The sequence below is a fragment of the Poecilia mexicana genome, unplaced genomic scaffold (assembly GCF_051168715.1).
Source record: "Poecilia mexicana isolate PSO_F unplaced genomic scaffold, ASM5116871v1 scaffold_18, whole genome shotgun sequence".
NCBI classification, from domain to species: domain Eukaryota; kingdom Metazoa; phylum Chordata; class Actinopteri; order Cyprinodontiformes; family Poeciliidae; genus Poecilia; species Poecilia mexicana.
In genome coordinates this window covers 9480879-9506108 of record NW_028263387.1, presented here as the reverse complement: position 1 = coordinate 9506108, position 25230 = coordinate 9480879, and the positions used below count along the sequence as shown (strand labels likewise).

Below are 25230 nucleotides of genomic sequence, written 5' to 3'. Positions count from 1 at the left end.
TATTCTGAGTTAATTTTTTCATTTTTATCTTGATGTGTCTTTGTTACAAACTAATAGAGAAACGTGCTGAATGTTGACTCTGTTGTAGATGCTGTGCTGACTATTGAGCCCAACTGGTCGACTTTTAATGCTGGAGAGTTTGTTACATTTACCTGTGACATGAATGAAGGAAAAGACTCTGACTGGTATTACCAGTTAAAAAAGAACGGTCAAGAATTGTTCTCCTATCGGTCAGATAAAAGATTCAACGTTGAACGTCTGGATACTGGTTATAGTGGTGAATATCAGTGCTGTGGTCACTGGATGAGCGGCTCATCTCACTCAAAGTGCAGTAATACTCTCACTGTTTCAGTCTCAGGTAAGACCTGAATATTTTAAAGAATTACAAAGTTTCATATGACTGTCAGCCCTAAAAACTTACATTTGTTAAATGTATTTTATTTCATAATTCCGAGCAGATTTATCTGTTCATCAGATAGTGCTTGAAATATGACACATAAATAATTACTGGGTTTAATTTAAAACCAGCCATAAGTTAAAAAACAATCAACAAAAAAGGAAATATGATTTACCTTAAGGATATAGACTAGAGCTAACCACACTATCTGTTCAGGAAAATAATGTACCTTTTCATGTTTTTTAATGAAGCCATTTTAGTTTGTTTTCTTTTTTTAATATCTAAAAAGTATTTGTAAATAATCAAAGATGACAATAAAATGCATTTACATCTCTTTCACATATCTACTTATCTGACAGAAGCATCACTTGTTTACAATAATTGTTTAATTAAAGTGATTAATATAAAATCAGCTAACATTTGTTTTTATAACTGCAGATAGACCCACACCCAAACTGACAGCAGGTTCAACAACCATACCAGTAGGGGGCAGTGTGACAGTGAGCTGCTCAGTGGAGCCCTCTGCTGGATGGTCATACAGATGGCTCAGAAAAACCTCAGACACTTTTGTTGAATTCAGCACAAATAATGAAGAAAACAGAGATATCACTGTGAGACAAGGAGGAATCTACATGTGTTATGGAGAGAGAGGAAATCCTTCATTCTACAGCCAACCAAGCCGTGATGTCACCATAGAGATAACTTGTGAGTTTCTTTTTGATAAAGCACTTTGAAATTTTTTGCTGCTGAAATCTGCTATACAAATAAAATTTGATTGATTGATTGATTGAACTGCCAGAAACCATTTCCACTGAATTTTTTAAAATGTGTTTTTATGTTTCTCTTCATATCTGATGTAAACAGTTTCCAACAAGGTTTCTGTGACTCGACAACCAAACTGGCCTCTTGTCTTCAGTGGTCAGACGATCACTCTGACATGTGAGGTCCAGGGAGGAGAAACCACTGAGTGGACGTGTGAATGGAGGAGAGATGGGTTTGTTCTACACAGGATAAACAGTAAAGACTGGACTTTCATTGTCTCTGAGTCCAGCAGTGGAGACTACATGTGTCGGTGTAGAAACAGAGATGACTGGTTTTCTTCAACACAGTGGAGTGAAGCCATAACAGGTGATTTAATTATTGTTTTTTCTGAACAGATTGAAGGAAGAAAGTTTTCCTCATATGTTGGATTAAATGAAGTGTTTCACTTTTTGGACAAACCAGAATAAATCTGACTAGTCCTTATCAGAGTTATGAATGTTTAACTGTTCAAAATAAGGATCCAATTTTTTCCCCACATCCTTTAACAAGTTACAATAATAAATCCACAACTGCTATAATTTTTCTTGCTATGTTCACATTGTTCCCATTTTTTATGTATCTAAAGAATAAAACAGAAAACTTCTTTGAGTTAATAAAAAGTTTAATACTTAGTGTTGAACAACATTAGTCAGATGATACTGCTTTAATTGTGCCTTTAGTTAGCTTTGATTAGTTGGTCATTGCTGTGATAAGAATATGACTCTGTCCTGCTCTGAGGTGTGAGGATAGATTTCTTATTAAAACCTTAACAATAACCATTTTCTTCATTGATCTGTCTGTTTTTTAATAATACCCATAATATAAATTGGAAATGTAAACAACTTATAGGAATTAGAATATTTTGCAATTTCAAGTTAACTTGAGTAATTAAACTTTACATAACTTGTTGTTGCAGCTGGAATACCAAAACAAGTATAGTATTAATTTGTTATGTTTTTCTTTTTGTTTGTTTGGTTCATTTTTTTTTTTCATATCAAATGTGCTTATTTCCAATTTTTTCCTTGGCTGTTTTGAAGATGTAACAGCCACGGTTTATATAGTTTAATTCAAATAGAAATATATATATTTAATACACACTACCTATATATATGTTTGAGCCTCTGATAAATAAAAACACTTTGGTATTTTTAGCTTTCTGTTTCAGCCTCTATGTTATTGTTAAGGTTGGTCAAACTCTGTCTGACCAAACAATGAATGAATCAAATAAGCCAGAAAGATAAAGGAATACTAAGAAGATTTGTTCATGAACAGATAAAATGTTTCATAATCTGTGTGTTTAAAGATGGAAATAAGATTTTATCAGGAAAACAGAAAATGCTGTGACCAAACCTTCAGATGAATAAAATCTGTTTCCATTTAATGTTTCTTATTTCCAGTCACTGTGTCCAGTTCTTCACATCTCGTGCTGCTGATCGTTGGACCAGTTGTTGGATTCATTCTCCTTATTCTCCTCGTCTTGTTGTGCTTCTGCAGAAGGTCCAAAGGTGAGATTATTTCTTTTTGTTTAATTAATGAAGTGCACAGATTTGCTTTGATTTTATAATACGGAGAAAGATGAACAATTTTTCAATCAATGTAACAGCAAATATGATTTTCACAGGTTTATTCTGCTCCAGGTCAGTTCCTCACATTTTAATTCATTTGCATTACTAACAGATTTTTTATTTATTTTTCGCTGATTTATGTGTTAAATTCACTGACTATTTTGTATTTGTCATGTTGTAGATGTAAGGCCTCAGAGAGCAGCAGAAACGATGGAGTCAACCAGACTGGCGGTCATGAATACGGCTCTCCTCCTCAGGGTTAGAACCGCAGCGAGTTTTTAGTGATTAAAAATTATTGCTTCTAGCTAACCACCCTATTGTGTTCACATTTTTCTTAGACGTGTATTTCTTCAATAATATGTTTCACCTACATGTTACTATTGAATCTTGTTTCAATTTTACATGAAGTTAAACATATTTGGCAAGAAAGAAAAAATAAGCAGGAAAATAATAAAAACAATAGTAAAATAAATTGTCTGAAAAACTGCAATTGTTTCTTCTAGTTGATGTATATAAGGGTTTTATACCTGGTTTCTTTGTGTGTAGATGCTCACTTTATAATCAGCTAAAAGTGCAACAGCTGTGTTATTTAACAAGGATGAGTCACTGGTATTTTTTAGAAATACGAAACATTTAATAAGAATAATCCAGATATATTTCAGCTGCAGATAAACTCAGAATGAATGAATCTTTTGAGTTAAATAGTTATTTCCAAACACAAACAATGCACAAAATAAGCAAATAGCTGACACTGGTTTTAGGCTTTTTTATTTAAATTTTATTTGTCATGTAATTATTATATGCCATGGTTATTATCTGCATATCATCAACAGTAGAAAATGATAGATCAGACTCAGAATTGAAGGCTGCTAGTTTGTCTGATTGATATTTCAATGTTTTCTGTTGCAGATGTCACTGCAACTTATGCTGAGATCAACCACCAGGCTAAAGCCAATAGAAAGAACAAAGGTAGAGATATATTGTTGTAGCGTTATTGTTGTTGTTTTTTTTGTGTGTGTATTATCATAACTAATGTGCATCATCATCTTCTTGTTGACAGAAAGACGAAGTCCTGCAGCCACAAATGAAACGGTTTATTCTGGCATCAGGTCAGGAGCAGCTCTGGACGTCGACTCTGCCATGTAGGCTGCAGGAAGTTTTGGTTTATAACAGGATTTATGATGTGGATTACGCTCATAACCTTCTTATGTGTTCTGGCTACAAGTCTTCAAAAAAACTTGTATTAGCTGAACAAACTAACACTGTCTGAAACTTAAGTAGATAAAATAAATATAACACACACTCAGTAGTGTGAACAGAAATGCTTTGCATAATCCAGTATAGACAGGCAGTACTGTACATATTTTTCATATAATTGATCTGGAGATCCAATATTTCAAATTCAGTCCGTTGCTGTTTGGTTACATAGATGCATCAATATTACTTCTTATTTTTGCTTTAGCTTCCTAAACTAACTTTTACATGAGTGATGGTTTTTATCTTGTATATTAAATACCTTTTGGAGCTGAGCAAAATAGTATTTACTAAATAAAATATTCTCCTACACTTTTAAACTGTTGTAAATATAAATTTTCATCTGTTTTTGCAATATCACTTTTGTCTTTTTGACACAAGCAATGCTGATTTGTCTCGGTATTTTATATGTTAAATACTCTGTAGCTTTTTAAATGCTTATCATGTATTCACTGAAAATAAACTGTTACACGTCAAATATACCAAATGGTCGTCTGCCAACTAAAAAATAAATATGACGGGGCATATTAGCTTAGCATGTTAGCTTAGCACAAATAATGACTCGGAGAGCTTTGAAGCACATATGATTTCTTCTGAAACTAGAAAAAATGAGACACTTTTTATTGTCGGTTGGTTGGAAAATTGAGATTAAAGCACCAGGAAAGAAGTTCCAGACCTAAACTCTGAAACAATGGGTCTGCAGTCTGTATTCAAAAGCCACAGGAGAGCAGTGCTGAGTTGTCATACCACTAAAGAGAACTTCTGTTTCTTTGGTCAACACTTCTTGAGGAGGATGTGACCTCTTGGTGGAAGATCTGGACTAACGTGAAATATTTAGCACAGAAAACTGCAAATTAAATGCCACCAGAAAACCAAATACTTTTCCATGACGTCACAGCTACAACCCATAGCAGAGCTGCTAACGGCTTCTTTACGCGGAGCTAAGAAATTAAGATATATCATATTGTAAATTAAGCTAAAGTTAGGATCAAGTTAAAGTTCAGTGTATGTTGTAGGTTTGACTGATATCGTTAGAAAGGAAGACTTGCCATCCTTCTTCCTCTCTTACCACCTAACAACGAAAAACAAAACACATGGAAACTTTTTTTTCACTCTCTTTACTTTTATTATTATTTCAAATAGATTAATTTCTTTTTATCTATTTAAACTCCAAACTATTTCACAGTGTCTGATCTCATGTCTGTTTTTTCACACCTACAGACTTTATTTATCTGTGGTAGGTGAGATCATTCTCACCCATCACTTGTTTTTAGATGAAAAGGGGATTTTACAGTTTGTTTGCCAGAGAGTTCACACGCAACACAAACCAAGCAGAGGATTAAACATTTAAAACTATTCATGTGTTACAATGATAGTGTATTCGTTTATTTTAAGTAAATTTCTTTTTTTATGATGTCTACAAAAAAAGAAAGAAAGAAAGAAAAAAGCAAAAGAAACATATCTAATACATCTATTTTATTAAACTTTAGGTAAAAAAAAAAACACAGTTCTGTTCTTCTTTCACCACAACTTCTCATCATTGGAGCAGAAACATCACAGAAACTCAGTGCAGTGATGTCAGTGTTTAAAATAAACGTCGTCCTTCATTCTCAGATAAAACGTTGATCCTGTTTCAGACGGCTCCATTTCTCTAGAGACGCTGCAGGGGCAGCAAGTTATGAAAGGAAGATTATTGGAGCAAAGCAGAGCAACAGCTGGTTTGAGGTTGAGGTCAGGATGGGGAACACCTCACCCAGAGTTCTGGTCTCACTCTGTAAGTAGATCCACTTTATCTGGATGGATGATGCTCATTAGAACAACACCATCTTTGACATCTAGTCTGCTGTAATATCTACTTTATCTTCCATTGTAATTTTGTAGCTTTACTTCGTGTAACTATTTGTTCATGATGTGTTTACTGCTACCTCAAACACAGATTACTAAAGGGAAAAATTACTAACACACAAATTTTTGTGCAGACAATTTTGAAAAGCTGCTTTTTGTAAAAATCAGACTTTAGCACAGAACTTTATTTCTCATACAACTAATGTGGAGCAATGAAAATATTATATAACAAAGATGATAAATGAATAATTATCTGATACAAGAGCCTCAAATTATTCATTACAAATTTTCATCACTTTTTTACCAGTGTGAAGTTTCCGTAGCCGTGCAGAACGTCTCCAGATGTTCTGTCTTCAGGGTGTGAAGTTTATAAAATAAAGTTTTAATTAATCAGAAAAACAACAATAAACTAAAACATTTGATCTTACTGTTATGAGAAAAATGTTATACTAAATATCTTTATAATAGTTGCATTTGTTTAACAGGTTAACAGAGTCATAGCTGAATGTGAGGGTGGGGCAAAGGTTGTTTATTTAATTTCACTAATTTATTATTCCTGCTGATGAACTTTCAGCCTTTATTTCAGTGCTGAACACATTAATCTGCTGTGGACAAACTCAAGGTAACTTCAGATTTTAATCTGTATTTTAATCATTTATCCTCTCAGGAACAGAATCCAGTTGATCTTTTATATCAGATGTTATTCTGAGTTTATCTTTTCATTTTAATCTTGATGTGTCTTTGTTACAAACTAATAGAGAAACGTGCTGAATGTTGGTTCTGTTGTAGATGCTGTGCTGACTATTGAGCCCAACTGGTCGACTTTTTATTCTGGAGAGTTTGTTACATTTACCTGTGACATGAATGATAGAAAACACTCTGGCTGGTATTATCAGTTAAAAAAGAACGGTCAAGTATGGTTCTCCTATCAGTCAGATAAAAGATTCAACGTTAAACTTCTGGATACTGGTTATAGTGGTGAATATCAGTGCTGTGGTCACTGGATGAGCGGCTCATCTCACTCAAAGTGCAGTAATACTCTCACTGTTTCTGTCTCAGGTAAGACCTGAATATTTTAAAGAACTACAAAGACTGTCAACCCTAAAAACTTGCATTTGTTAAATGTATTTTATTTCATAATTCTGAGCAGATTTATCTGTTCATTAGATAGTGCTTGAAATATGACACATAAATAATTACTGGGCTTAATTTCAAACCAGCCATAAGTTAAAAAACAATCAACAAAAAAGGAAATATGATTTACCTTAAGGATATAGACTAGAGCTATCCACACTATCTGTTCAGGAAAATAATGTACCTTTTCATGTTTTTTAATGAAGCCATTTTAGTTTGTTTTCTTTTTTTAATGTCTAAAAGTATTTGTAATTAAGCAAAGATGACAATAAAATGCATTTACATCTCTTTCACATATCTACTTATCTGACAGAAGCATCACTTGTTTACAATAATTGTTTAATTAAAGTGATTAATATAAAATCAGCTAACATTTGTTTTTATAACTGCAGATAAACCCACACCCAAACTGACAGCAGGTTCAACAACCATACCAGTAGGGGGCAGTGTGACAGTGAGCTGCTCAGTGGAGCCCTCTGCTGGATGGAAATACAGATGGTTCAGAAAAACCTCAGACACTTTTGTTGAATTCAGCACAAATAATAAAGAAAACAGAGATATCACTGTGAGACAAGGAGGAATCTACAGGTGTCATGGAGAGAGAGGAAATCCCTCATTCTACAGCCATTCAAGTTATGAGAAATCCATAGAGATAACTTGTGAGTTTCTTTTTGATAAAGCACTTTGAATTTTTTTGCTGCTGAAATCTGCTATACAAATAAAATTTGATTGATTGATTGATTGATTGATTGATTGATTGATTGATTGATTGAACTGCCAGAAACTATTTCCACTGAATTTTTAAAAATGTGATTTAATGTGTCTCTTCATATCTGATGTTAACAGTTTCCAACAAGGTTTCTGTGACTCAACAACCAAACTGGCCTCTTGTCTTCAGTGGTGAGACGATCACTCTGACATGTGAGGTCCAGGGAGGAGAAACCACTGAGTGGAAGTGTGAATGGAGGAGACCTGGGTTTGTTCTACAGAGGACAAACAGTAAAGCCTGGACTTTCAATGTCTCTGAGTCCAGCAGTGGAGACTACATGTGTCAGTGTAGAAGAAGAGATGACACATATTCTTCAACACAGTGGAGTGAAATCCTCACACTGTCTGTATCAGGTGATTTGCTAAATTTGAAAATGTGTCTGATTTAGTCCATGGTTAAATTGTCAGTATTAATGCTAAACTCACGCACGCACACACACACACACACACACACACACACACACACACACACACACAGTGATTCAAACTTTCTACTAGAAAAAAGTTTCTATGTCAGGTTTACTTTTCTGAAGTCTCACAATAATCCGAGGTTGTTAATCTTTATGGCTTAAACGATGAGTAACTATCAGAATAATTCATATTAATGAAGTTCTACGTTGTTCACATATTTTCATTAAATTCCCAATTTATTCATTTATTTCAGTTAACGAATCTGTAGCTTGTTCCGCTCATTCAAATCTTGTATGATTTTTTTAAATTGTTGAAATATTAACCAATCTTAATTCATGTTAACTGCAGATAAACCCACAGCCAAACTGACAGCAGGTTCAACAAAGATACCAGTAGGGGGCAGTGTGACACTGAGCTGCTCAGTGGAGCCCTCTAGTGGATGGAAATACAGATGGTGGAGACGGACCATAAAATCACCTGAAACTGAAATCAGCAGAAATAATGAAGAAAACAGAGATATCACTGTGAGACAAGGAGGAATCTACAGGTGTGATGGAGAGAGAGGAAATCCCTCATTCTACAGCCAACCAAGCAGTGATGTCACCATAGAGATAATGTGTAAGTTTATTCTTCAAAACTGTTAGAAACTAAAACAATGAAATTTAAACGTCTCATGTGATTTAATATTTCTCTTCATATCTGATGGAAACAGTTTCCAACAAGGTTTTTGTGACTCAACAACCAAACTGGCCTCAGATCTTCAGTGGTGAGACGATCACTCTGACATGTGAGGTCCAGGGAGGAGAAACCACTGAGTGGACGTGTGAATGGAGGAGAGATGGGTCAATAATACCAGGAACACACAGTAAAGACTTGATGTTCAATGTCTCTGAGTCCAGCAGTGGAGACTACATGTGTCAGTGTAGAAACAGAGACGACTGGTTTTCTTCAACACAGTGGAGTGAAGCCATAACAGGTGATTTAATTGTTGTTTTTTCTGAACAGATTGTAGAAATAAGGTTTTCCTCATATGTTGGATTAATTTAAGTTTCTTCTTCAGACAAACCACAATAAGTCGTTTTCTGAGCTGAAATGCAGCCCAGTTAACATTTATCATCAGGGTTAAAATATGTTTATTTTTTTTTAATGAGTAGAATCACAACTTAACAATATCAGGTTAAAGCTGCAGTTTGTATAAACACACTAATAAAATGTTTCTGTTGTTATTGAAGCAAATGAGGACTAACATGAATTTTTTATAATGTTTTGTTCTTTCAGTAACTGTCAGCTCTTCATTTCCTGTGATGCTGATCGTTGGAGCAGTCAGTGGAATCGTTCTCATTTTTCTCATTGTCCTCCTGCTCTTGTTGTGGCGCTGCAGACGGTCTCAAGGCGAGAACATTTTCTATTCATCTTATTGCTTCTAACCTTAAATAATGTGTTACTGAATCACATGTATTAAAATATGACTTTTGAAATTCGGTTCATCGTTTAATTCTGTTGTCATTGATCTAAATGACTTTTTATTTTTTATCTTCTCCAGTTTCGTGCTGCATCAGGTCAGTATGAAATATCAGTTTTCTTCATCTTAGTCATAAACTCTTGATCTTTTTTTAAATTCAATTTAATCCACTTCAATATTTTTAGGTTATTTCAGTCTGAAGGCAGCAGCCAGAGGCCGACCACTGATCATGAAGTGAACCGGACTGAAAGTGATTACAGCTCTCTGCTGCATGGTTGGTCACACAATAAATCTAACATTAACTTTTTGTATTTTATTTCGCCAAAATGTATAAAAATCTCAAAGTGTCTGCTTTAAGTCATTCAGTCTGACAAACACAAAACAACAAAGTTAAACACCTGAATATTTTGTTTTCTGAGCTTCAACTTTATGTCAGAATTGATCTACAGATATTATGACTCTGCTGTTCAGTATGATAACATATAATTATATTATTAACATGAGTTTGATTGACAAAAAAAAAAAACTATTTAAGTTTGTAACAAACTGACAATTATCCCCATCAGGAATGAAAGAATTAACATGGTATATAAACAAGTACAAAATAGATCTTATTATTTTACATAATTGCATTCAGATCCAAACTTTTCTTTGATATTTTTTAGGCACCACGTCTGTGTATGAGACAATCCATAAACGTGGAGCCACTGGAAACGGTAAAGTATTAAAACAAGTCATTAAAGGAGACTGATTACATGTGAATCAGATCAAACACCAGCTGTCAAATACTCAAAGAGTGACATTAAACTATTTTAAAGTATCAGCAGGTTAATAGAAAAATGTTCAGGAGATTTTGAAACACTAATTCATGTTTTCTATGTGTTCATGTTTCTCTTTTACCAGAGAGGCCTCCTGATCCAGCAGAAGGTTCTGTTTACGTTAACGTGAGACCAGATCATTACAGCTCAGCATGAAGGTCAGATAAACACCTGATTGGTTAAAATGTTACCCATCATTTTTTTTTCTCTTCAATTAGGAAGATTTCCTGCATTTAGCAGTTCTACTTAGATTTCTGTTGTTTAGCTGTGAATTCATGACTGTATCCCATCTGTCTTTATTTTCTGTAACAGTATTTTCTTATTCTGACAATGATAACAGGCTGTTTTTTATTAAAGTATCATGTGGCTCCGGTTTTTGGTTTAGGCTAAATAAATGTATCATTCATTTCAAGTCTTTATTGTCCAGTGAGTTTGTTTTACATTTTTAAAGCAAACTTTTCAAAAGTTTTAAGCAGCACCTGTTTCTAGTACACATTTTCTGAGACACTATACATATTAGGCTGATTTGAAAAATGCATCTTCTCTGTTTGCAGTCGAGCAGCAACAGAAGCTCCAGTTTGTTCTCACGTTAAGAAAAGCTGTGGATAACTCTGCTGGGTTGTTCTGCAAGAGTTCGACTCATTCTGTTTTTGTCATTATATGTCGTGATGATGATTGTATTTCTCTTGTATTTACAATGCAAGATGCTTCAATGTTAAATCTCTGCAATAATCAAAAGTGTTATATTTGTACCTTTGTAATCACATGTTAAAAATTAGCCGAAGATGAATGGATCTAAAGTTTGCAACATTCCAGTGAGATAAAACAAATGGTAAAAATTACAAACTCCATTTTTATTCATAAAACATTTGTAACTTTTACAACTTTCCTCTTTGTAATAAATATGAGACTGTGATTCAGTTCGCATATTGGTGCCTGTCTTTAATGAAATGTGCATAAGGACATGAATAGATGATATTGTCTCAACAACACATTGATGGTATTCAGGTATTTATTAAATAGTATAATGTTTCCAAATGGTCTCATTTGTCTTTCTGCAGGACAAACGAATGAGAAAATGTAAAATTTGACGTTAATTGTAAATTAGCAAATATAATATTCTAATCAATCACATATTTTATTATATTTGACAAGTTTGATACATGGAGCTGTTGTGGATGTTTTGAAATGTTCAGTATTGTCAAAAATAATTATAATTACACACAAACATAAGTACCATGCTACAGGAAAAAAAGCAAAACATTATTTATTGAAACTGAGAATTCTGGGAATGAAACTTGTTAATTCCCAATGATACACGTTGTATTCTGTCCGTGACTTGTGTTTACAGGTAGGAGCCAGCAGATGGAGCCATTAAGTCGTAGTTTTATTTGTCAGCGGTCCTGAAAATGGCCGCCAGTTCAAATATGTGAGGCAGGAAGAAAACTTGTGTGTCTGCAGGATTCTGCTGCTTCACATGAACCTGCTCCATCCTGTTTGAATGGATCTGATTCAGGGATTCAAGGATTTTTTATTGTCATACCACCTTGATAGTTTGTGGTACAAAATTTGTACTCAGGTCCCAGATTAAAAATATACTACACAACAAAATAAATAGATAAATAATTATATAAATAAATAAACAAATGAACAATAAATTAATTTAAGTGATATGAATATAGTTATATGTCTGTGTGTAAATAATCTATGGGATGAAGCTGTATTTGGTGCAGCTTGAGTTCAGCAGCCTGACTTCTGAAGGGAAGAAACTGTTCCTCAGCCTGGTGGTTTTGCTCTGGATGCTCCTCAGCCTCCTGTCTTAGGGGAGCGGCTGGAACAGCCTGTGTGCAGGATGGGTGGAGTCCTTCCTGAGGAGGAGCGCCCTCCTCCTGCATTTCGAACTGTGTAGAGGTCCGAGGTGGAGGAATGGCTGCTCCCCGCAGTCCTCTGTGCAGTCTTGACCACCCTCTGCAGAGCCGCCATCTCAGTAGCAGTGCAGCTGCTGTGCCACACGGTGATGCAGGTGCAGAGAACGCTCTCCACCACACAGTGATAGAAGCTCCTCAGGAGTGAGTTCCCAAGTCCAGCTCTCTGCAGTTACTGCTGTTTTACTGTCTAAAATAAAATAGAAAGCAATTTTTGTCAAAGTAAAATATTAACAATAAAAAACAGAAAAGAAAAGCGTGTTCATGTCTTGGTAACAAAAGTGAACATTATTTAATTTGGGAATCTTCGAAGGGAACAAAAAAATTCCCACCAGACTTTTTCTATCAGTGACTTGTGCTTACAGATAGTAGCCAGCAGATGGTGCTATTAAGTAGTAATTTTTTTCAGAGTTCCAGAAAAAGGCTGGATGTCCGGTGATCCAGCCAGGAAGAAACTTTGTGTGTCTGCAGGATTCTGCTGCTTCACATTAACCTGCTCCATCCAGAGTGACTGGCTGGATGGAGCCAACCTCCATCCAGCCAATCATGGAGATTGGATCGATGGATCTCACAAATCCATCATCAAGCTCAACATCCTCATCCTCACTGAAAATACAGCTGCTGCCTGCAGCTACAACAACCATGCTAGCTTAGTAAGACCAACAATTCAGAGAGCCTTGAAACACATATAATTTCTTCTGAAACTAGAATAAATGGGAAATTAAAACAGCACAAAAAAGTGCCAGACCTAAACTCTGAAGCAATGGTCTGTATTCAAAAGTCACAAGAGGGCGATGCTGAGTTGTTATACCATTGAAGAGAACTCCTGTTTCTATTGTCAACACTTCTTGATCAGGACGTCACTGAAGATGAAGCTCAGCACATTTGCAGTTGTATTTATAGAGTTTCTGCAGGACACTGTGATGTCTCCTCGTCTCTTGGTGGAAGATCTGGACTAAAGTGAAATATTTAGTGCAGAAAACTACAAATTAAGTACCATCAGAAAAGCATGCTCTGCTAACACATGCTGGGTTAGCAGAGCTGCTAACGGCTTCTTTACGCTGAGTTAAGAAATTAAGAGAGGACATATTGTAAATGAGGCTATAGTTAGGAAAAAGCTAAACATCAGTGTATGGTGTAGGTTTGACTGAACGCCCCTAAATAAAATACAGAAACTTTTTTTTCACTCTGTACATTTTTAGAGTTTCTTCTTAAATCTATTTAAACTCCAAACTATTTCACAGTGTCTGATCTCATGTCTGATTTTTCCATACCTAAGAACTTATTTATCTGTGGTAGGTGAGATCATTCTCACCCATCACTTGTTTTCAGATGAAAAGGGGATTTTATGGTTTGTTTGCCAGAGAGTTCGCACGCAACACAAAAATAAAACATTTAAAACTCTTCATGTGTTACAGTAATGCTGTTTTCAGTTTATTTCAAGTGAAATTTATTTTATGGTTTCCAACAAGCAAAAGAAGCATATCTAATGAATTTGCATTTATTAAGCCTTTCAAAAAAACAACAAAAAAACAACAAAAAAAAAAACCCACACACAGTTCTGTGCTTCTTTTACCACAACTTCTCATCATTGGAGCGGAAACATCACAGCAGAAACTCAGTGCAGTGATGTCAGTGTTTAAAATAAACATCGTCCTTCATTCTCAGATAAAACGTTGATCCTGTTTCAGACGGCTCCATTTCTCTAGAGACGCTGCAGGGGCAGCAAGTTATGAAAGGAAGATTATTGGAGCAAAGCAGAGCAACAGCTGGTTTGAGGTTGAGGTCAGGATGGGGAACACCTCACCCACAGTTCTGGTCTCACTCTGTAAGTAGATCCACTTTATCTGGATGGATGATGCTCATTAGAACAACACCATCTTTGACATCTAGTCTGCTGTAATATCTACTTTATCTTCCATTGTAATTTTGTAGCTTTACTTAGTGTAAACATTTGTTCATGATGTCTTTGCCGCTGGCTGGCTGGCTTACCAGTAGAGATGAGTGTGAAGTTTCCGTAGCCGTGCAGAACGTCTCCAGATGTTCTGTCTTCAGCCAGGGTGTGAAGTTTTTAAAATAAAGTTTTAATTCATCAGAAAAACAACAATAAACTAAAACATTTGGTCGTTTTCGTAAGAACAAATACATACTCAATATCTTTATAAGAAATTTGTTCAACAGGTAAAGGGAGTCATAGCTGAATGTGAGGGTGAGGCAAAGATGTTTGGTTTAATTTAACTAATTTATTATTTACGCTGATGAACTTTATTTCAGTGCTGATCACACTCTGCTGTGGACAAACTCACGGTAACTTCAGCTTCTCATCTGTATTTTAATCATTTATCCTCTCAGGAACAGAATCCAGTTGATCTTTTATATCAGATGTTATTCTGAGTTTATCTTTTAATTTTTATCTTGATGTGTTTTTGTTACAAACTAAAAGAGAAACGTGCTGAATGTTGGTTCTATTGTAGGTGCTGCGCTGACTATTGAGCCCAACTCGTCAACGTTTTATGTTGGAGAATCTTTTACATTTAACTGTGACATGAATGCAGGAAAAGACACTGACTGGCAATACCGGTTAATAAGGAAAGATGAAGAAGTTTTTGACTATCAGTCTGATAAACGTTTCATAGTTAAACGTCTGAATACTAGACATAGTGGTGAATATCAGTGCTGTCGTCGCTGGAGGAACACCTCGTATGGAAAAAAGTGCAGTAATATTGTCACTGTTACTGTCACAGGTAAGACCTGAATATTTTAAAGAATTACAAAGATTTATATCAGCCCTAAAAAACATGCATTTGCTTACTGTATTTTATTTCATAATTTCAAGCAGATTTATTTGTTTATAAATTGTGTGTGAAATATGACATACATAATTACTGGGTTTAATTTTTATGGAAAAAAATTCAGTCACAAGTAAAATAAAGAGCAACATATAAGAAAATATGACTTACTTTTCCTTATAGACTTGCTTCATTGTAGAGTTAACCTCATTATCTGTTCAGGAAAAATAATGTACATTTTCATGTTAGTTAGTTAAATAATTTCAAACTAATTGTGTTTTCTTTTTTAATTTAATTTCTTTATAATAAGCAAAGACAACAAAATGAAATACTCTTAACAATAAGTGTTTAATTAAGGTGTTTTTTATCAAATCAAATATTTGTTTTTATAACAGCAGATAAACTTACAAACTGACAGCAGGTTCAACAACCATACCAGTAGGGGGCAGTGTGACAGTGAACTGCTCAGTGGAGCCCTCTGGTGGATGGAAATACAGGTGGTGGAGACGGACCTCAGACACACCTGAAGCTGAATTGGAATTCAGCACAAATAATAAAGAAAACAGAGAGATCACTGTGAGACAAGGAGGAATCTACAGGTGTCAAGGAAAAAGAGGAAATCCCTCATTCTACAGCCATTCAAGTTATGAGAAAACCATAGAGATAACTTGTGAGTTTCTTTTTGATAACTGCCAGAAACTACTGCTACTGAATTTTTTAAAATGTGATTTAATGTTTCTCTCCATATCTGATGTTAACAGTTTCCAACAAGGTTTCTGTGACTCGACAACCAAACTGGCCTCTTGTCTTCAGTGGTGAGACGATCACTCTGACATGTGAGGTCCAGGGAGGAGAAACCACTGAGTGGACGTATGAATGGAAGAGAGATGGGTCAATAATACCAGGAACACACAGTAAAGCCTGGACTTTCTTTGTCTCTGAGTCCAGCAGTGGAGACTACATGTGTCAGTGTAGAAGAAGAGATGACGCGTATTCTTCAACACAGTGGAGTGAAGCCATCACTCTGTCTGTATCACGTGAGTTGACATTTGTTAAATTTGAAAATGTGGCTGATTTAGTTCATAGTTGAGTTGTCAGTATTAATGCTAAACTCACACACACACACACACACACACACACACGCACGCACACACACACACACACACCTACACACACACACACACACACACACGCACACACACACAGTGATTCAAACTTTCTATTAGAATAAAGTTTCTATGTCAGGTTTACTTTTCTGAAGTCTCACAATAATCCGAGGTTGTTAATCTTTATGGCTTAAACGATGAGTAACTATCAGAATAATTCATATTAATGAAGTTCTACTTTGTTGACACATTTTCAGTAAATTCCCAATCTACTCATTTATTTTAGTTAACGAGACTGTAGTTTGTTCTGCTTGTACAAATCTTGTATGTTTTTTTTTTAATTATTGAAAAATTAACCAATTTTCATTCACGTTAACAGCAGATAAACCCACACCCAAACTGACAGTAGATTCAACAACTATACCAGTAGGGGGCAGTGTGACACTGATCTGCTCAGTGGAGCCCTCTGCTGGATGGAAATACAGATGGTTCAGACGGACCTCAGACTCTTCTTTTGTTGAATTCAGCACAAATAATAAAGAAATCACAGATATCACTGTGACACCAGGAGGAATCTACAGATGTGAAGGAGAGAGAGGAAATCCCTCTTTCTACAGCCATTCAAGCCGTGACGTCACCATAGAGATAATGTGTAAGTTTCTTCTTCAAAACTGTTGAAACTAAAACTATGAAATTAAAATTTCTCTTGTGATTTGATTTTTCTGTCCATGTCTGATCGAAACAGTTTCCAACAAGGTTTTTGTGACTCGACAACCAAACCGGCCTCTTGTCTTCAGTGGTGAGACGATCACTCTGACATGTGAGGTCCAGGGAGGAGAAACCACTGAGTGGACGTATGAATGGAAGAGAGATGGGTCAATAATACCAGGAACACACAGTAAAGACTTGATGTTCAATGTCTCTGAGTCCAGCAGTGGAGACTACATGTGTCAGTGTAGAAACAGAGACGACTGGTTTTCTTCAACACAGTGGAGTGAAACCATAACAGGTGATTTAATTATTGTCTTTTCTGAACAGATTGAAGGAAAAAAAAGTGTTCCTCATATGTTGGACTAAAAGAAGTTTCTTCTTTGGACAGACCAGAATAAATTTGTCTATTCCCCATCTGAGTTATGAATTTTTAACCGTAGAAAAAAAGTAGCAGATTTTTTTGTTCACTTCCTTTAACAAGTTACAGTAATAAAACCACAACTGCTATAATTTGTGCTGCTATGTGCACATTTTTCCCAAAGTTGTTTTTTTTAGGTATCTAAAGAATAAAACAGAAAAGGTCTCCGAGTTCAGTTTACTACTGAGTGTTCATCAAATTCAGTCAGATTCCTCTTCTTTAAATGTCCTTTTGCTTAGATTAAGCAGCTCATTGTTGTGATATAAGTTTGCTCCTCTGCTCCCTCCCTGCCCCTGCCTGCCCTGTTTGCTCTGTTTTTGTCCTGTCTTTTTCTATATTTTTGGAGCTTTTCTTTGTATATTCTCCAAATCTACAAAATTATGGATCTGGTCAACCGATCTTTCCATGCAATTAGTCAAATTTTCGATGACGAGTCTGGGCACAGGAGAAAACCTCAGGGATTCACCCTGCATTTATTCATGATAACAGGAATTCTGCTGTTTGGAGCTTGTGGATTCCTGGCTTATCGACAAATTTGTGATGGACTTGGCCGAACTAGCGAACACTCAGACTGTTGGTGTGGACAAAGACGCAAGTTGGATGAGAGTCTCAGCAAGACTCGCAGCCCAGCTGAGGACTCTAAACTCACTTACGGAATGGAATCGATCTTGGAGAAGCTGCTAGTTTCGGCTCAGTGGAACGACCAAACTAATTTGGATAATTGGGAACTAGGATGTATCGGAGAGACTTTAGGGAAGATTGAAATTTATAATCTTCCCGACCAAAGACATTCTGTTTATGAATTGGCTTTCCCCTTGTTGCTTTGGAAGGGCTGCACATTTCCAATCTCCTTGAAGATATGTAAACATAATGCTCCTTCCCTCCTCACCCCCTCCTGTTATCCATACAGCTGAGCGCTCCCAAGGACATTCCTTGATAACAGCGTCTTATCTGACTTCTGCTGGGAGGCTGAGCAACGTGGTTTCATGGCCCTTTGACGTCAACGCCTTCACTCATGTCTTTGCTTTGCCTTTTGTTTTGTCTGAATGTTGCCATTTGCCCTAATGTGTCCTTTCCTCTTTTTTATTTTATTTTGTTAGAAACCGTGGAGTACTCACTTTTAACCCACAAAAGGAATTAGAACAAACTTGGAATCCAGAGACTCAGTTTATTAGTCACTCTTTGGCTTATTTTCTAGAAAATGTAGACTCCTGTTCTTCCAACCCAGAAAAGGAATTAGACCAGAGGATACTTACTTATACTTATCTACCAACCCTGAATAGGAATATCTAGTTTATATCTAGTTTATATACTTTGATCAACATTATTAGACTACTTTTTAGACTCCTGTTCTTCCAACCCAGAAATGGAATTAGACCAGAGGATACTTAGCAACCTTGAACAGGACCACTTAGTTTACATACTTTAGATAAACATTAGATTTTTTTTTCCCGTTTGCTTGTTCCTTTGGTTTGTTATTTTGTTTGTATTTCCTTTTAATTCCTGTAGAGCACTTTGTATTGCTTTGTTGCTGAAAATGTGCTATATAAATAAAGTTACCTTTATCAACGAGGGTCTAATGAGAGGTAATAACTAGAGGAATCCTCTAGACACAACTCTGTGTCTAGTTAAAGTTAGTTACTTATAACTATTCTATAATTATAAATAGTTATAAATACTTAGAATTACTTATACTTGTAACTGCATTGCTTAGAATTACTCATTTGTTTGTAACAAACACTAATAAAATGTTTCTGTTTTTGTTGAATAAAATGAGGACTAACATGAATTTTTTATGTTTTGTTCTTTCAGTAACTGTCAGCTCTTCATTTCCTGTGATGCTGATCGTTGGAGCAGTCAGTGGAATCGTTCTCATTTTTCTCATTGTCCTCCTGCTCTTGTTGTGGCTCTGCAGACGGTCTCAAGGCGAGAACATTTTCTTCTCATCTTATTACTTTTTAATTAAAATACTATGTTATCTAAACACATGTATGAAAATATGACTTTTGAAATTCGGTTAATCATTTTAATTCTGTTGTCAGTGATCTAAATAACTTTTTTTTTAATCTTCTCTAGATTTGTCCTGCATCAGGTCAGTATGAAATATGTTTTCTTCATCATAAACTCTTAATCTTTGGTTCACAGTTAAATTTAATCCACTTCGATATTTTTAGGTTATTTCAGTCTGAAAGCAGCAGCCAGAGGCCGACCACTGATCATGAAGTGAACCAGACTGAAAGTGATTACAACTCTCTGCTGCATGGTTAGTCACACAATAAACATCAATATTAAATTGGACATAACTTCACTTTGCTGTAACGTTTTCTTTATGTTGATATAGCTTCATAAAATTAATAAAATCTCTTAAAGTGTCAAAGTGAGAATTAAACTGCTTCTGTCTGACAAACACAAAACAACAAAGTTAAACACCTGAATATTTTGTTTTCTGAGCTTCAACTTTATGTCAGAATTGATCTAAAGATATTATGGTTCTACTGCTCAGTAAGGCAACACATAATTAGATTATTAACATGAATTTGATTGCTAAAAACAATTCAAAGTTGTAACAAACTGATATTATCCCCATCAGGAATGGAAGGATTAACACCGTATATAAATGAAATAGATCTTATTATTTTACATAATTGCATTCTGATCCAAACTTTTCTTTGATATTTTTTAGGCACCACGTCTGTGTATGAGACAATCCATAACCGTGGAGCCACTGGAAACGGTAAAGTATTAACAAATGTAATATTTTAATAAATCACATTTTAAATTCTAAAAGTTTCCTTCACAGGGCTGTTGTAGATGTTTTGCAATTTTTAGTATTGTCAAAATAATTATAATTAAACACAGACATAAATACCCTGTTCTACAAAAAAACATTATTTATTTAAACTGAGAATTCTGGGAATGAAACTTATTCCCAATAATACACCCTGTGTTCTGTCCGTGACTTGTGTTTGCAGGTAGTAGCCAGCGGATGGTGCCATTAAGTCATAGTTCTCCAAATTGTTGGTCCAGAAAATGACCTTCAGTTCAATGATGTGATGCAGGAAGAAAACTTGTGTCTTCAGGATTCTGCTGCTTCACATGAACCTGCTCCATCCAGAGTGATTGGCTGTGGTGGAAACGGCAGCAGAACATCTCACAAATTCCTAATCAAGCTCAACATCCTCATCCTCACTGAAAACACAGCTGCTGCCTGCAGCTGCAACCATGTTAGCTTAGCACAAACAACAACTCAGGGAGCCTTGAAATACATATGATTTCTTCTGAAACTAGAATAAAATGACACTTTTTAGTGTCAGTTTAATGGAAAATTGAGATTAAAGAAGAAGGAAAAATGTGAAGACCTAAACTCTGAAACAATGGCCTGTAGTCTGTATTCAAAAGCCACAAGAGGGCGATGCTGAGATGTCATACCATTAAAGAGAACTCCTGTTTCTATTGTCAACACTTCTTGATCAGGACGTCACTGAAGATGAAGCTCAGCACATTTGCAGTTGTATTTATAGAGTTTCTGCAGGACACTGTAATGTCTCCTCGTCTCTTGGTGGAAGATCTGGACTAAAGTGAAATATTTAGTGCAGAAAACTACAAATTAAGTGCAGTTAGAAAACCCATGGATGCAATTTAGGGACGACTCCAAGGGCCTCTGGCTGACAGGGGTCCAACGCAAATTTTTTTTTTGTTGTTGTTTAAAGAAATAGAATAAAAAATTGAGGGCCCTATTAATAATAAAATTAATCATATTGTGTTTTTTTAAATAGCTTTTAGCAGTAAAAATAATATATTACTCCCTCCACACTAAAAAGCACACATCCATATTTGCTCTGATTATATAAATTAAAAATAATTCCCCTCTCACCCTCTGTGGGTGGTCTCTTTCATCCTCTGAGCTCGGGTCCTCTACCAGAGGCCTGGGAGCTTGAGGGTTCTGCGCAGTATCTTGGCTGTGCCTAGAACTGCACATTTCTGGACTGAGATGTCTGATGTTGTTCCTGGGATCTGTTTGAGCCACTGCTCCAGTTTGGGGGTGACTGCCCCGAGGGCCCCGATGACCACAGGCACCACTGTGGTCTTCACCTTCCAGGCCTTCTCCAGTTCCTCTCTGAGGCCCTGGTATTTCTCCAGTTTCTCATGCTCCTTTTTCCTGATGTTGTGGTCACTTGGTATTGCTACATCCACCACAACGGCTTTCCTCTGTTCTTTATCCACCACCACAATGTCCGGTTGGTTCGCAATTACCATCTTGTCTGTCTGGATCTGGAAGTCCCACAGGATCTTAGCTCGGTCATTCTCCACCACCTTTGGGGGTGTTCCCCACTTTGATCTCGGGGCTTCCAGTCCATATTCTGCACAGATGTTCCTGTACACTATGCCCGCCACTTGGTTATGTCGTTCCATGTACGCTTTCCCTGCCAGCATCTTGCACCCTGCTGTTATGTGCTGGACTGTCTCAGAGGCCTCCTTGCACAACCTACACCTTGGGTCTTGTCTGGTGTGGTAGATCTGAGCCTCTATTGCTCTGGTGTTCAGGGCCTGTTCCTGGGCGGCCAGGATGAGGGCCTCTGTGCTGTCCTTGAGTCCAGCTTTCTCCAGCCATTGGTAGGATTTCCTGATATCAGCAGTGGAGACTACACGTGTCAGTGTAGAAACAGAGACGACTCGTATTCTTCAACACAGTGGAGTGGAACCATAACAGGTGATTTAACTGTTGTTTTTTTTTTCTGTTGAACGATTTTAGTCAGAGTGCACGTTAAAGTGTCTTTTGCTTAGGCTAAGTAGCTCATTATTGTGACATAAGTTTGGCTGCGACCTGGTCTGAGCTGTGAGGATAGATCAACAATTTCTTTTTCACAGAAATTTGGTACAACATCCTAACTTCTCCTGTTTTTTACCCAGAGACTGAATGCAGCAGGATTTATTTTCAATAACATCAATATTCACTCAAACTCATATTAGTTTCTTATGATATCATGATCTCTGTACACACACACATACACACCTACACGCACACACACCTACACACACACACGCATATATATATACAGAAGTTATGCATTTTCTCATAAATGAAAACAGAGCTTTCAAACTGCCTGATCAAACAATGAATGAATCAAATAAGTCAGAAAAAAATGTATAATTAATAAGGATATTTGTGCATGAACAGATAACATTTTTCATAATTTGTGTTTAAAGATGGAAATAGCATTTTTTCAGGAAACAGAGAATGGTGTGACAAAATCTGCAGATGAATAAAATCTGTTTCCATTTAATGTTTCTTATTTCCAGTCACTGTGTCCAGTTCTTCACATCTCAGCTGCTGATCGTTGGACCAGTTGTTGGATTCATTCTCCTTATTCTCCTCGTCTTGTTGTGCTTCTGCAGACGGTCCAAGGGTGAGACTTTTTTTTTTTTACTTAATTAACTAAGTACACAAATTTGCTTTGGTTTTATAACACAAAGAAAGAGGAACGATTTTTCAGTTAATGTAGCGACAAATGTCTTTGTCACAGGTTTATTCTGCTCCAGGTCAGTTCCACACGTTTTAATTTATTTGTTTTACTAATAGATTTTGTTTCTGATTTATGTATGAAATTCACTGACTCTTTTTGTATTTGTCATGTTGTAGACGTAAGGCCTCAGAGAGCAGCAGAAACGATGGAGTCAACCAGACTGGCGGTCATGAATACGGCTCTCCTCCTCAGGGTTAGAACCGCAGCAAGTTTTTAGTGAAAATTATTGCTTCTAGCTCACCACCCTATTGTGTTCACATTTTTCTTAGATGTTTGTTTCTTTTCTTTTTTTTAAAAAAAAGAAATGAACCAAACCTATTTTGTGAGAAAATATAAACAGATAAATGATAAAAACACTAATAAAATAAATTCATTGTCTAAAAAATTGCATTTGTTTTCTTCTAATTTATGGAAAAAAATAAGGGTACTACTTTGTGTCAAATTTTAATTAATCAAGTTTGATGGATTAAAATGCCACGCCCAAATCAAAAATCAATAAATCGATGCTATCGCAAACGACCATCTGTTACATCTCCATCATAAAATGCTGTTTTAATAAGGTTATATAAAGTCCTTATCATATAAAACATGTTTTGATTTAAATTAAGTTATCAAAATAAAACAGGTTTCTGGAACCTTCTCTTAAATCAAATGGTGGATAATGAGCATGTCAGGGGGCCCCCCTTCTTTCATCATATAAAATTTAAGTTCTTATCAAAATGAGAGACAGAGAATTCTGGCAACATGACTTTTGACCCAGTTATTCCCTCCCCCCTCTAAACGGAAAGTTCTAGACCTATGCAAATTTGCTGATGTGGCTCCTCCTCACACAGATAGACCCCACCCCCCAACTACTCTTGTCTTCCTGCTCCCCAGCAGATGCCCCATCCCACTTTTATTTGTTTATGTTTGAATAAGCCAATAGAGATAAAGGGGCGGGATTTCTGTTTTTCTGCTTTAAATATTTTTTGGCGGCCCGTCATTCTACTTGTTGCATTTGGAGAGGAAGAACCACTTGCTCTGACAGAAAAAAATGGTCCGCGTTAAAAGAGAAAAACCTCAAAAGAGAAGACTGCAGGAAGCTAATCAACTAGCATGTAGCTCATCTGCTCCAACCTCAGAGACTACAGATGGACAAACCATCACGAGACCCTGCTCCATGGTTGATGCTTCATCCTCTACACTCCTGGATACACTTGGGGTGAATGAAGGTCCAAATAATTTCGAGTCACTATCTACTAAATTGTCAAGTATTTATTGACTAATATTTTGTTTTTACAGTAAATTAAAAAAAAAAAAGTTACAACTTAAATAAAAAGAGAATGGTTTAATTTTGTGGACAACGGATCTATATTTTTAACTTTGAGAGCTTTTCTTTCTCTGTGCTGCTCCAGCTGCTGAGCTCAGCCTGTATCAGATAAACCAACAGCCCCTCTGCAACGGTCACTTCCTCTACGTTTACGCTACAACTACCATTACCTGCACAAGACATACGAGGAGCATTTTTATAGTTTAAATAATGATTTAAGCAAATGGTCTTCACTGCATATCAATATGAAAAATTATTTCTGCTGTTGCTGCTACTAAGGATTTTACTATTTATTGAAGTTGTCAAAAATTTCTGTATTAGGGGTTACTTTAACTCATCCTCACGGGTACAAATATCGCTCTGTTGGTCTCAAAGTCGGTCATGACATAGATACACATGCCTTCTCCCATAAAATGTTTGATGAAATAAAATGAATTCCTTTTAAAATGTGACTTTGAAAATAATATACTTCCAACTGAACTTCACCAAATTTCACCAACAAGTCCTTCAATATTGGAAATTAATCTTTAAGCATAACCTTATAAAAGGATTAACACTCCTATTTGGAATAATAGATACATCTTAATAAAGAAAAAAATCCTTTTATTTTGAAGAATGGATGGAAAAAAGGCATTTGGTCTGTTCAAAACCTCATGGATGACAGAAGGAAAATTTGAACTTTGAAGAATTCCAGCATAAATATAATTTTACCTGCACTAAAAAAGAATTTCGAGCTGTAATTAAAGCTATCTGTCAGGCTTTGATTAACACAATACAAGGTTCATTATTTTATACAGTCTCAGTACCACGGCTTTACCCACTGTTTGTCCAAGACTACATTTTTATAGACAAAATCTGCAACAGTAAATTTTCATCATCCTAAAGACTTTCCCTTCCCCCTTGAAAAAAAAGAAATATGCTTAAAGAATTTTCTTTTAGTGTATGCAAAAAAATTTGATGCAGCTATTTAAAATTCCTTTTGCCCCCCAAAA

General features: G+C 35.9%; 4 protein-coding genes and 1 long non-coding RNA gene across 5 annotated transcripts; all 5 read left to right on the top strand.

Moving 5' to 3' along the window:
- Positions 1 to 1029: 1029 nt before the first annotated feature.
- LOC106906545 (uncharacterized) lies at positions 1030 to 4490 on the top strand. The gene is made up of 7 exons (XM_088016021.1): positions 1030 to 1102; positions 1262 to 1525; positions 2596 to 2703; positions 2820 to 2835; positions 2945 to 3021; positions 3673 to 3732; positions 3824 to 4490. Exons 1-7 carry the CDS (start codon positions 1030 to 1032, stop codon positions 3907 to 3909), a joined length of 684 nt encoding a protein of 227 aa, XP_087872147.1. The 3' UTR covers positions 3910 to 4490.
- Positions 4491 to 5515: 1025 nt separating this feature from the next.
- Positions 5516 to 7684, top strand: LOC148154022 (uncharacterized). The gene is made up of 4 exons (XM_088016020.1): positions 5516 to 5791; positions 6449 to 6484; positions 6652 to 6921; positions 7389 to 7684. The coding sequence occupies exons 1-4, from the start codon at positions 5755 to 5757 to the stop codon at positions 7682 to 7684; spliced, it is 639 nt and encodes a 212-aa protein (XP_087872146.1). The 5' UTR covers positions 5516 to 5754.
- An 806-nt stretch (positions 7685 to 8490) lies between these two features.
- Positions 8491 to 10935, top strand: LOC148154021 (uncharacterized). The gene is made up of 6 exons (XM_088015434.1): positions 8491 to 8793; positions 8888 to 9151; positions 9454 to 9567; positions 9807 to 9911; positions 10303 to 10353; positions 10541 to 10935. The coding sequence occupies exons 1-6, from the start codon at positions 8511 to 8513 to the stop codon at positions 10609 to 10611; spliced, it is 888 nt and encodes a 295-aa protein (XP_087871560.1). The 5' UTR covers positions 8491 to 8510; the 3' UTR covers positions 10612 to 10935.
- Positions 10936 to 13600: 2665 nt separating this feature from the next.
- LOC106906556 (neural cell adhesion molecule 2-like) lies at positions 13601 to 20403 on the top strand. Its single transcript, XM_088016019.1, has 10 exons — positions 13601 to 14208; positions 14655 to 14687; positions 14855 to 15124; positions 16658 to 16927; positions 17021 to 17284; positions 19217 to 19330; positions 19481 to 19496; positions 19579 to 19667; positions 20088 to 20143; positions 20377 to 20403. Exons 1-10 carry the CDS (start codon positions 14172 to 14174, stop codon positions 20401 to 20403), a joined length of 1176 nt encoding a protein of 391 aa, XP_087872145.1. The 5' UTR covers positions 13601 to 14171.
- Positions 20404 to 22602: 2199 nt separating this feature from the next.
- On the top strand, positions 22603 to 23158 carry LOC148154020 (uncharacterized). The gene is made up of 3 exons (XR_015766055.1): positions 22603 to 22812; positions 22930 to 22945; positions 23046 to 23158. It is a non-coding gene; the product is annotated as an uncharacterized LOC148154020 (long non-coding RNA).
- Positions 23159 to 25230: the final 2072 nt, after the last annotated feature.